At 44.0% G+C, this 13,013-nt stretch overlaps 1 protein-coding gene across 3 annotated transcripts in view; it reads right to left on the reverse strand.

The window, feature by feature from the left end:
* tnksa (tankyrase, TRF1-interacting ankyrin-related ADP-ribose polymerase a) overlaps positions 1-13,013 on the reverse strand; it is a 136,795-nt gene that overhangs the window by 48,385 nt on the left and 75,397 nt on the right. For all 3 annotated transcript variants that reach the window (XM_015976763.3, XM_015976776.3, XM_015976771.3), the window contains 3 exons: positions 6,871-6,965; positions 4,469-4,535; positions 4,108-4,294 (listed from right to left, as the gene is read on the reverse strand). In XM_015976763.3, the coding sequence (XP_015832249.3) occupies positions 4,108-4,294; positions 4,469-4,535; positions 6,871-6,965 (349 nt within the window). The remainder of the gene's footprint in view (positions 1-4,107; positions 4,295-4,468; positions 4,536-6,870; positions 6,966-13,013) is intronic.

Raw genomic sequence — 13,013 nt, forward strand, 5'->3', positions numbered from 1 at the left:
CTGGGAAACTGCCATAAAGTCACATCAAGAAATGCTGCTGATCATTCCAATGATCCCAAATAGACTCACATTAGGCCACATGAAAGCAACTGAACCCAAAAATATATTAACCAGTATATAACTGCACTCTCACACAACACGCCTGCAGCAACAGTTAGGACTCCTCCCTCCCTTTTAAAAGCGTTTTTGCTTCTGAGGACATTGTGGTTGTAAAACCACATGCTAGTAGCCTGGCCCAGGTGTGATCAACCAGTTTCTGCGGGAATGTGACGGCGGAACCAGGGCCAGATTAACACTTTGTTGTACCCTGGGCAACAATATTCAAGGGCTCCATCATCACGACCCAAGGATCACCATAATGTGGTCACATACAGAATATTTTACTGTAATATGCAGTAAATATACTCAATACTTGAATGCCTGACAACACGTAACCCGCCCAGAGTAACCTTTGACCCACCTCGTGTGGACTGACCAATGAGGAGAGGGTCTTAACTTGAGGCCCTCTCTTCATTGGTCAGTCTGCATGAGACTGACTCTCAACTGACATTCAGTCGTAGGCAGCGAAGCGTCTCAGTGCAGCGCAAAAGCCCGGGTGGACAGTTTGTTTAATATAGGGTGACCATATTTCCATTTCCAAACAAGAGGACAGGGGATCTGTGCCTATGACGTCACACTATGGCAATGCCACACAAACCATGTTGGGACCCATTTTTTGTAAGAACTAAATTAATATCAGATTCTGCCAATTAAAGGGCTCTAAAACTATTCATATGTAAATATTTTGCATATTTAATGCAAAATCTAATTTTTCTGCTTTAGTGCTGCAACAAGGTTTTATTAATAATAAATTATTATACCTTTTGTTTTACTACAGCATCGGTAAGCTTCCTGTGCACAGATTATTAAGGATGCTTGTTTCAGCTGTGAGATTAGACGATAGGATCAATGAAAAAATAAGTTGTCACACACTCCATGGAAACTTTCAGAGAATCCACAAATAGTGGCTTTCAAATGGTTTTGTTACTTTTTGCAAGTTTAGAAAAGAAGCAGATGAGACAGCATGTCTGATAATTTAGTTTTTCATCTGATAATATTAGAACATGTCAGTAATGTCTGAGGGGCTTTTATAAACACTGTATAACTAACACTCCTGGAGAGGGCATGAATTACACAGAGGCTTCTGGGGAGCCCAGTTATTGGGGGGGGGGGGGGGCATTTTGCCTTGGCCCCCAAAATGTCTTGAAACGGCCCTGGGTGTGTGACTGAGTTTTGAAGGTGATCTGAATTGTATCAGATGTATAAATATGACATGTGTATAACTTATTGTTTTTTACTGGTAAAAACGTGTCGTGGAGATAAATCTACCTACATTTGACTTTTCAACACTTTGTTTTGTTTTCTTGTTTTTATTTAACTATTTTCCTGTCCTGTCTGTCTCTCATCTTCCTGCATCTCCTCTTAATTCTCCAGAAAATCTGTTGCCTGGATTCTTACTTTTTCACCTCATCAGTTACTTTTGAGCAGATCAAAGGGATCTCCTGACCGAAAAGCGCAGAGCACGTTTTCGATGCTGCGTGAGGTGAAATCACCACAGCACAGGTGATGAGCTCCGCAGTAGCGAGCTTCAGGCACAAATAAGACAGAAAATAGAGAACATGTGCGGACATGAACGATCGTGTGCTAATTATAGTTTTTTGGTTGCGCCACTTTGAGAATGGACCGTGCGCTGGAAGCAGCTGCCTGGATCGCTGCGCGACAATGCGGAACCGGTTCGCAGCAGCGCAAGTCTGCCGGCTCTCCCTCGCGCTGATCTGCCGGTACTGGCTGTCCCTCACGCTGATCTGCGGCTCTCCCTCGCGCTGATCTGCCGGCTCTCCCTCGCGCTGATCTGCGGCTCTCCCTCGCGCTGATCTGCCGGCTCTCCCTCGCGCTGATCTGCGGCTCTCCCTCGCGCTGATCTGACTTGCTCTGGTCTGCGCGCAACGGCGGGCGGGAAGGGGGGGGGGGGGGGCGCTTTTGGAAGAGTTGTGCGACACAACGAATCGATGACGCAATTCGTTGCCAACGCTTTTAGTAATCGATTTTCATCGAATTTATCGATTCGTTGTTGCAGCCCTACCCTCAGGTCACCCTTCTTAAAGATGGGGACCACCACCCCGGTCTGCCACTCCACAGGAACTGCCCCCGATGACCACGCAATGTTGCAGAGACGTGTCAACCACGACAGCCCTACAACATCCATAGCTTTGAGATACCCAGGATGAATCTCATCCGCCCCCGGGGCTCCGCCGCTGTGGAGTTGTTTAACTACCTCAGCAACTTCTGCCCCCGAGATTGGACAGTCCATCCCCAGGTCTCCCGGCTCTGGTTCCTCCTCGGAATGCGCGTAGGCGGGATTGAGAAGCTCCTCAAAGTATTCTTTCCACCATCCGACTATAGCCCCAGTTGACGTCAGCAGCTCCCCATCCCCACTGTAAACAGTGTGAGTGAGTTGCTGCCTTCCTCTCCTGAGGCACCGGACAGTTTGCCAGAACCTCTTTGGAGCCGATCGATAGTCTTTCTCCATAGCCCCACCAAACTCCGCCCACGTCCGAGATTTTGCCTCGGCAGCTGCCACTGCTGCACCCCGCTTGGCTAACCAGTACCTGTCTGCTGCCTCCGGAGACCCACAGACCAGCCACGCCCTGGAGGCCTCCTGCGTCAGCCTGACAGCTCACCAAACCTCTGGTGTCCACCAGCGGGTACGGGGGTTACCACCACGACTGGCACCGGCCACCTTGCGACCACAGCTAGCAACAGAAATCTCAACAATCGCAGAGTGGAACAAGGCCCACTCGGAGTCAATGTCCCCCACTGCTCTCGGGACGCAGTCAAAGCTCTGCCGGTGGTGGGAGTTGAAGACCGTCTTGACAGGTTCTTCTGCCAGGCGTTCCCAGCAGACCCTCACTATGCGTTTGGGTCTGCCAGGTCTACGCGGCATCTTCCCCTGCCATCTGATCCAACTCACCACCAGGTGGTGATCAGTTGACAGCTCCGCTCCTCTCTTCACTCGGGTGTCCAAAACATATGGCTGCAGGTCAGATGATACGACTACAAAGTCTATCATCAACCTGCGACCTAGGCTGCCCTGGTACCAAGTGTACCAATGGGCATCCTTGTGTTCGAACATGGTGTTCGCTATGGCCAAACTGCGGCTTGCACAGCAGTCCAATAATGAAACACCACTCGAGTTCAGGTCAAGTGGGCCGTTCCTCCCAATCACACTCCTCCAGGTCATGCTGTCACTGCCCACGTGAGCAATGAAGTCCCCCAGCAGGATAATGGAGTCCCCTGATGAAGCATTATCTAGCACTCATCCCAGGGACTCCAAAAAGGGTGGGTACTCTGAACTGATATTTGGCCCATAAGCACAAACAACAGTCAGGACCCGTTCCCCAACTCAAAGGCGCGGGGAAGCTACCCTCTCGTCCCCCGGGGTAAACCCCAACACACAGGCAGAGAGTCTTGGGGCTAACAAAATGCCAATCCCAGCCTTTCGCCTCTCACCCGGAGCAACTCCAGCAAAGGAGAGTGTCCAACCCCTCTCAAGGACTTGGGTTCCAGAGCCAATGCTATGTGTCGAGGTGAGTCCAACTATATCTAGCCGGTACCGCTCAACCTCTGCCACAAGCTCCTTCTCCTTCCCCGCTAGCGAGGTGATGTTCCATGTCCCAAAAACCAGTTTCCTTGTCGGGGGATCGGACCGCCAAGGCTCTCGCCTCGGTGTGCCACCCGATCCACACTGCACCGGACCCTTCATGTTCCTCCTGCGGATGGTGGGTCCACAGTTGATACTTAATGATCCATTTATTGTTGATAAGTTGTCCATCATTTATTTAGTTTAGGAGCCTTTAAAAGCTTGAATGAGTCACAGGTCTTAGTTATGTGGCTCAACAAACAAATATACCGGTAAGTAAAACCACTATAAAAACGGTTGTGTACTGTTACAGACAATAAGTGGAAGCAGAGAAAAACTTCTCCTGAAACTGAATAAATGTTATTCAGGACCAATAGATAAATAAAACCTGGCTTCCAAGACAGGAAGCATAAAAAAAGCTTACTCACATGTGAGTCTCTCCTTGAGCTCAGGAGTTGGTGCCATGTCCACAGAGCTTTTGCTGTGGCAGTTGAGCAGGGTCGGGTCAGCACCATGGCTCAGCAGCAGAGAGCAAACCTCCACACGATTTTTAGACGCCGCTTCGTGCAGAGGGGTGAACTGCCACAGATCCATGGCGTTCACACAAGCACCGTGCTGTACAAAGGGGTGGGGTGGGAGGAAACAGCAAAGGATAAAATACAAACAGAATGAAGTAAGAATGTCCACATTGCCATTATACGGAACCATTTCTTTGATAATATTTATTTATTTGCAAACATATAACTTTAGTGATTTTATACAGAATAGTTAAAAAAACTGTGTTTATACCTTTAGCAGCAGCTCAGTGACTTCATAGTGCCCATAAGAGCAGGCATTATGTAGAGGAACAAGACCGCTGGAAAAAAAACACAAAGAAATATTAGCCTTAAATAATGCTCAATTAAAAACTACCTGACTTCATTACTACTCTAACATACATTCTGTCTGTTTCAGGAAACAATCTGGAGTCTCTAACTGGACACTGACCTTACAAAAAGTATGAGTAGACATGCAATGTGTCGGCTGGAACCACAGCAAATAAGTAATTACAAACATTTTTATACGTGGCTGTCTCAAATGCAGTTAAGTCACTAAAGCTGGGCGGACACTGCGCGGCTTTTTCACTCGTAGCATTCAGCTTCAGCTCAAACTGTACGACTTCCTCGCAGAGCAGATCTCACGAGTCATGTGCTCACACTGTACGACCCAGTTTTCGGATACGACCTGACTGCTCACACTGTATGTCTGGTAGCAGCAACACGTCAGACCTAAAAATATGTTAAAAACAGCAGTTTTTACACAACACATCAGACTTTTTTTGTGTTGTTTTACCTGTTGTCCTTTGGAAGTGTTGCAGGAGGACATACAGGGATTTATGGGATTTGGATGAGGAAAACAAAATAAAGAAAGTAAATCTGTGTTTTGTGATCAGTTTAATTTGACATGAACACGACAAACACGCTTTCTTGACAATCCTTGTCATTGTGTGTAAAAGACGTGTAGAAATAAAAATGAACAACACGTGTTATTAGGGAAATAGCAGGTGAGCGGTGTTGACGCATGATTACGCATGCGCCATGAACGGTTCAGGTACTTTTTGGGTTCGCTGTGCCGCTTCAACAGTGCGATACCCTCACAAGGAACGAGCAAAATATCAAACACTCCAGAAGTCCGTGTGAGCTTACGATTGCTGATCGGTAGCTGGTCACGTGGTGTTAATGGCCTCTCGTAACCCCCTATACACTACACGATGCTCAGCACAAAACTCGCCCCGATCTTGTGATTCTCACACGAGTGGAAAATCGGCTCAAAAAAGTGAAAAAGTCACATAGTGTACACCCGGCTTAAGTGTCCTAGTTTTGTCTCTTATGGTTTAATGTTTGGTCACTTAGTGCGTTTACATGCACATCCAAATCAAGCTTTGGCAATATCTGAGTTAATGTTTTAACCAGAATGAGAGCCTTTATGCTAGTTTACATGTCTGTTAGAAAACCAAATTATTGAAGGACATGCATGGTAGGTGGTGACAGGCACTCGCTTATGCTGGCATTCTTACAGTTGGCCCAGTGTCCCACAAATAGTACAGAAACATAAGCAGGAGTGAAGCAGACAGAGTAAAAGCAGGATATGAACATGGCTGAAGAAATGGACAAAAACAATGCGGCTGCACATCAATAGGCACGCACTGTTTATGCTCTGTCTGTGTTTATTTGCGATGGAAGTAGGGCGACATCGTCCTCTACTGCCCGCAGATAAACGGCAAAGGATGTGACACCACCAAAGCTCTGATGCACTTTACTACTCTGCGAATTAGAGACCAATGGTACATACTGCACAGTTTAATAGTGTTACACATCAGATGCAAACAGAGTGTTGTGGCGCCGATATTATCAGAAGACCACGTCCGCGGTTTTGTCACTTTTGGAAGGGGGATTGCCCAGATCGGTTACAGCTCGACTAAGCTGGAATGTCGTTAATATGCAGAGAAGTTCGGTTTCCTAACCACAGAATCTGGTTATCTTTGAGCTTTTCAAAAGTCAGCTGGACTAAATAAATATTTTGGTATTTCTGCATGTAAAACCACTGACTAACTCCTCTCAAATCAATTTCCAACACCTAGTCACTCATAAAAACCACACTGAGATGCCTGCCATGACACCCTGAGTACTTTGTGAAGAAACAAAAGGCTTTTTGGCCATTCTGAGAGAAAAGAGGGGCGCTGCAGCTCATGCAAGAACTTGGAGAAAAACTCCTGATTGTTTGGATGCTTCCTTAAAAACTCCTGTTCACATTTTGCCCACAATAATTACAGATGCAAGCCTAACTTATTGAATATTGTTGAACTATTTCAAAGCCACAAAGGTGTTTTTGGGATAAGTGGAGCAGAAAAGCATTACTAAAACCACTGCGATTCTGGAGTTTTCACACTGCTGAAGGCAAACCTGAAGCAAAGAAGGAAAGCTGTGTAGAGCCAGGAGAAGGTGCTGATGCAGGTTTCATTATGCACACATCTACTAAAAGGAGAGATGATGACTAACAGGACACTCAACCGTGACTCATCTTTAATAAACGCACCTTGTAGTGACGTCAGTGGCATTTGATACAACTGGCATGTTTACAAGGTGCAGTCCCTGAACAAACTGCTCCTCCATCCTCCTTTAATTAATTGAACTGTTTTCGGTTGTACGTACCCCTTGTCCTTGGCGTGGACATCAGCTCCATGCTGCAGTAACAGCTGAACAATCCTGACCCTGTTGTATCCTGCTGCCAGGTGGAGCGGAGTGGACTGGACACAAAGAGACACAGAAACAGAAAGGAAGTGACAAAAAAGACACAAACGAGAGGACAAACCAGGACATTGTTGTCTTTAATCTTGTACACAAAAAGTGTGTGTAGGAAATGTTAATGTATTGTCAAAGAGCCTCTAGGAGGAGGAAAACACTTCTCCATCCCAGTTCAATCTACAGCCACAGCAAGTCTATTTCATGAGTGGATGAAAAGCAGAACTAATGAACACGTTGGGATTGGACTCATCCTCAAAGCTGGAGCAGATCTCAGACGTCAAGAGAAATCCTACAATGTCCTATGTTTCGGTTTAGACATAAAGATGTGGTGTTTAGGCTCCAAACCTGTCAACACTTTACCGCTACTCACTTTAGGAAGACGATTCAGATAGATTCATGTGTTCCCTCTTCTGACTACACGGTCCCTCTTGATAGTACATGTGTGTAAAAGCTTAACTTTTTGGATAATACCTGATTTATAAATTAAATTATAAGGTCTGAAGTATAAAAAAAGGAAACATGGCTGCAAAGTAGATAGAAACAAATACAACAACAGATTCCAAATTCTGTATGATAAATGATAAATGACCTGCACTTGTATAGCGCCTCTCAGAGTAAGGACTCCAAAGAGCTTTACACTACAGTGTATCATTCATCCATTCACACACTCATTCACACACTGATGGTGATGAGCTACAATGTAGCCACAGCTGCCCTGGGGCGCACTGACAGAGGCGAGGCTGCTGAGCGCAGGCGCCACCGGTCCCTCCGACCACCATCAGCAGGCAAGGTGGGTTAAGTGTCTTGCCCAAGGACACAACAGCAGAATTCTCTGTCCGGAGCCGGGATCGAACCTGCAACCTTCCGATTACTGGACAACCCGCTCAACTTGTTGAGCTACTGCTGCCCCATTTATAAAAATTATATATATTCAGATCTTTGATGAACCTGACAAGTCATCTCATATATGAAAAGATATAGTCTTTCCATGAACCATTGAAACAGCTCAGTCACCTACTGTTGTCTTTCAGTGTCTCTGCATGCAGTCGGTCAGTGCTACCATCAATCAGAGCAACAGACAATGACAATCAGTTCAGCAGCCAGCCCACTGTACTGCTACCAGTCTACAGCACTCATCAGAGTTGGCCAATCAGATGCAGATGCGTGCACGCACACACACACACACACGCACGCACGCACGCACGCACGCACACACACACACACACACACACACACACACACACACACACACACACACACACACACACACACAAGTTGCTGATTATTCTTATTATCTGATGGCACCATGTAGTGGCTGACAAGCATTTCACGACAGGACATCGTTTTATTTTCGTATTTGTGGCAGAAAGCAACGCCTCTCACTCCCGAACGAGCTCCTCTAGCTAACAAAACAAAGCTAAAAAACATTATTTTACAATTATTATGCTCACGTTTTGTTGTGTTGTCATATATTTATATTTTAAAGACTTACTTGTCCACGAGAAAGGTCGCCAACTCTACATCAACCAAGGTACATGCTTAAACGCTCGAGCACGCTCTGTGATTGACATCTGTACGTAAGCGTATTTGTTAGCATTGACTGGTGCTCAGTTCACATTCCACTGAGCTCGATGGGACAGCAGATGGGGTTGGCAAAAAAAAAAGATGTGTTGCCTACATTATGTCAGTACATGACAAGACAAATACTTTTATGGATTTCTGAAATATCAAAAATAATTCCTGAAAAGAGGAAAACTCCAGATAACATCTTTAACTTTGAAGAGCAGACACATCACATGTCTAAATCGTCCAAAGTTGATGCCAAAGTTGTTTCCTGAGCCAACACCATCTTTGTTGTTTTTCGCTGTCACAGCTCTACCATTAGAGAACTGTCATTGGCTAGTCACAAAACTGTTCAGCCCAATGGTAGACCTTCTGAAGCTACATTTGAGTGTGGCTAGGCCACCTGCAGAGCTGAATCTTTTGCTACTGCAATGGTTTGTCTAGATTTCATGTCTGATCTTTGGCATTAGTGAGCAGAATCCGTAGATGATGTTCATAAATGTTCACCAACAGCTACTCTACAGAAATCAGGGCTTCCAATTTCCTTTTTGATTTTTTGGGTCTGATATATTATTTTCTATTGTTTTCCAAAGTGAAATTCATCTAATTTATACTTAAATTTAATTTAGTCTCCGAACAATCCCTAGAACAATTTATTCAACAAAGTGATTATTGCTAAATTTATTTAATCACAATCAATACTTTAATTTTCCCAAGCGACAGCAGTTTCTTAAAATGTGATGTTTGGATAATCTACACTTTACATAATCAATCCGTGTCCTGTTTTAAATAGGATGTAGAAACTGAAACAAAATACATATGCACAACTTAAAAGCACATTTAAACAAAACTTAAGATAAACAGGATCCTTAAAAAAATGAATAAAAATGTAGGAGAGAATCAAACAAACAAAACACTCTTTTTTAATTGCTGAATCTTCATTTTCCTGATCAGTAATTCATCACAGGATGATCAGGATGCTACGTGTTTGCTTAAAATATAAGCAGAATTAACTAGGGATGCACCGATACCGATACTGGTATCGGTATCGATACCAATACCAATATCAGTATCGGTAAAAGTTAACCGATACCAGGAACCGATACCAATGCAGTTGCTCGAAAATGGCTTCACTGTAACTTGTCATTTCTGTTCACCTAATATTTTAGTTTTGTGATGATTTCCATTCATTTATTTTACTTTTTATCTTCCTCACAGTCTTTTCCTGTTGAAAGCAGAGAAGAAAATAAAATCTGCATTCCAAATCATTGCATTTTTTTGTGTGGTGGAAGTATCGGTATCGGTAATCGGCATCGACGAGTACCCAGATCCAAGTATCGGTATCGTATCGGTTTGGAAAAAAGAGGAATCGGTGCATCCCTAGAATTAACTGATTGAATGGATGAACTAGTCTATTTCAGCTGAATGATGGTTTATTCACTGCTGCAAAAGACAAATAAATCAAGTTGTTAATTTTAAAATGTATTTGCAAGACACTAAACTGATTTTTTCCTTGTTTTCCTGTGAAGACTGTCAGCAAAGCACATTACATAATACAGCTGTGATTGTGTTGGCATTTAGTAGACTTATCGTTTATGTAACTAAATAGACATATATTAGCATTTTATGTTGGACTTTTGTAATCTTGTCTGCAAGATAATCTGCATCTGCTTTACACTCACACATACACACACACACACACACACACACACACACACACACACACACACACACACACACACACACACACACACACACACACACTACATAGCATTTTAACCTTTTGACCTTAACCACAGCAGACTACACCCACTGAAGCATGCAATGAACCTAACTAGAAAAAAATAAAAAAATAAAATGAAAAATAGGGAAGAGTAAATGTTTTATTGCCTGACATGATTTTTATGATGCAATGTATTAACAAGATTTCATAGTTTGAAACTAATTGAAAGAAAGTGATTTTTACGATTCAGCTGAACATGATGCACATGTCCCCAGTCTGGTTACTGGGCTGATATTAACACTCTCCTCCCTGAACTCAGGAGTTCCTCTTAGAGTCTGCAACAGCAGGCAGCGCTGTGGGGACAGATGGGATACATGTATTTAGAAGATGTGACAACGGGACACGGTATGTAGTTAGTCATCCTCCACATATCAAACACTGATTGGGTCTGAGGGTGCCTCTGCCTGTGTACTTGCTTTTCCCAAATTGCTAAGATTAAAAATAAACCATAAGATATTAATCGAGCGGCGAGCGAGCAATCAGCTGGGCCAAACACACACACGAATGTACTGTTGCATCACCATCATGCCATTGCCAGGGTCAGATCAGGTAATTTAAGCCCCGCCCCTACAATCTGTCATCCCTGTGTGAAGGAGCGGGTCCATGTGAGCATGAGAGCGAGCCTGGAGACACAGAAATACAAAAACACTGCTGGTTCAAAGCTCCTGTTAAAACTTATGTTGGTTATTTTCTCTATAGTCTTGAATATACAAAAGAACATGCTGTATCCTTTGTTAAAGGTGATGGGTATTATTTGATATGCAGGTGGAGAAACATAATATAAATAATATTTTTTTTGGAGAAACACCTAAACAGCAGCTGTGTAAAAACACAGTTGTATGTGTGTCTTGTGTTTACGTAAGGGTACAAATTCTGCCAGTGCCAACACTTCCAGAGAGTCAGATAAAACTGTTAGCACAACTGCCTTAAACACACATTCCCCAAAATAGTTCCGTCTTCCACATGTGACGGATGCATTTCAAATCCACATATTTTAGATGCGGAACATTTAGTTTGACTCACTTTGAGGTACTGGCTGCGTCTGCATGGTTTTTATGTCAGTTAGCTGCAGGCTGAAACTACAGACAATTCAAGTGATGCTACTTCAGTAAAATAATTTAATGCATGAGTTGAAACAGCTGCTTCAATTGAGCAAATGTCCCAAGAGCATGTTCTGGTTCCAGCTATAAGTTCTGGCTCAAAAAGGCTGTTGAACAGAGCCGTGAGGACTATTTAATGCAAAAACAGAGAAATAAATTATTTGGGAAGTTTGCCTGTAATATTTATGTTAATATTTGCAGATTATTGAGGTTACGTGGTGCCCCGTAGCTTGTTGGAGTTGTGCCAAACATGCCACCAGGGGCTGGTCGACAAGCCTCTACTCCAGGCATTGTTTAAGAGTGAGACCCTAGTCTGGAAGAGGTTTCCTGGTCCCTGAATCTTGCAGTTCTTGTAAGGGTTTCTGAGTTGAGTCCTTAAGCTAAAGCTAATTTGGCATAGGAGGCCTACCAGGGGCCAAAGGGCTCCAAACAACATAGCTTCTGGGATCCTAGGGGGACTCCAATCTACCACATTAAGATGGTGATTCACCTGATCTGCCTGGAGGAGACCTCAGGGCAAAACTAGGACTGAGAACACCTTTGAGTCCCTCGGGATGAGCTGTCCTGCATGTTTTTCATGTCGCTTTTCCAAACATCAGTGTTTGCCTGCTGCCACACACCTGACTGAAATTAACTAGTGACTAATAGGCATCTGCAGCACTTGATGTCCTCCTGAAGAGGCAATACAAATATTTAAATCAGGTATGCTGAAGCATGGGTCTTGGGGTCTTGTTAATGAGAGAGGGAAGAAGGGAGCGAGAGATCAACAGGCGGATTGGGGCAGCGCCTGCAGTGATGTGGACGCTGAACCAGTCTGTCATGGTGAAGAAGGAGCTGAGCCAGAAGGCAAGGCTCTCAATTTACCAGCTTATTTATGTCCCAACCCTCACCTATGGTCATGAGCTATGGATAATGACCGAAAGAACAAGATCGCAAATACAAGCGGCCAAAATAAAATTCCTCTGGAGACTGGCCGGGCTCAGCCGTAGAGCTGCTGCTTCTCCGCTTTGAGAGGAGCCAGCTGAGGTGGTTCAGGCATCCTGTCAGGAATGCCACCTGGATGCTTTCCTGGAATGGTGTTTTGGGCATGTCGTGTCGGCAGAAGGTAGCTGGGAACAGGGAGGTCTAGGGGTATCTGCTGAAGCTGGGTGAATTGTTAGCCCAACAATAGACCAACCTAGAGGTGTCTCCAACCTTCAATAGCAAGCTGCTCTTTGCAAAAAGCACTTTGACACCCTGCTAGACAAATTCACCCTAAAGTGAAAACAGTCAGATAGTTTCAGCAAAGGACTCTGCCTGTTAAATTTTAATCATGTAAAAGCTTTTCTGGGGAGGGGAGGAAGGGCGGAAGACTAAAGGTAGAGAAAAAGAAAACGACAGATGCAGAAGGCAGTTTTTAGTCATTTTCAAGTAATTTTTCAGAACTCGTCTGTTTTAAATCACAGACACCCACTTTGTAGAAACACATCTTAATCATGGATGGAAACTAAAAAGCATCTACCTGTACTCTTAAATGATTTAGATTTTTGTTTTAGCCATTTTGCATAAAAACTAAATCAGCTATAAAAAAAGCAAATATTTTTTTAAAATTGAAAAACAAACAC

This window comes from Nothobranchius furzeri, chromosome 6, assembly GCF_043380555.1.
Source record: "Nothobranchius furzeri strain GRZ-AD chromosome 6, NfurGRZ-RIMD1, whole genome shotgun sequence".
Classification (NCBI taxonomy): Eukaryota; Metazoa; Chordata; class Actinopteri; order Cyprinodontiformes; family Nothobranchiidae; genus Nothobranchius; species Nothobranchius furzeri.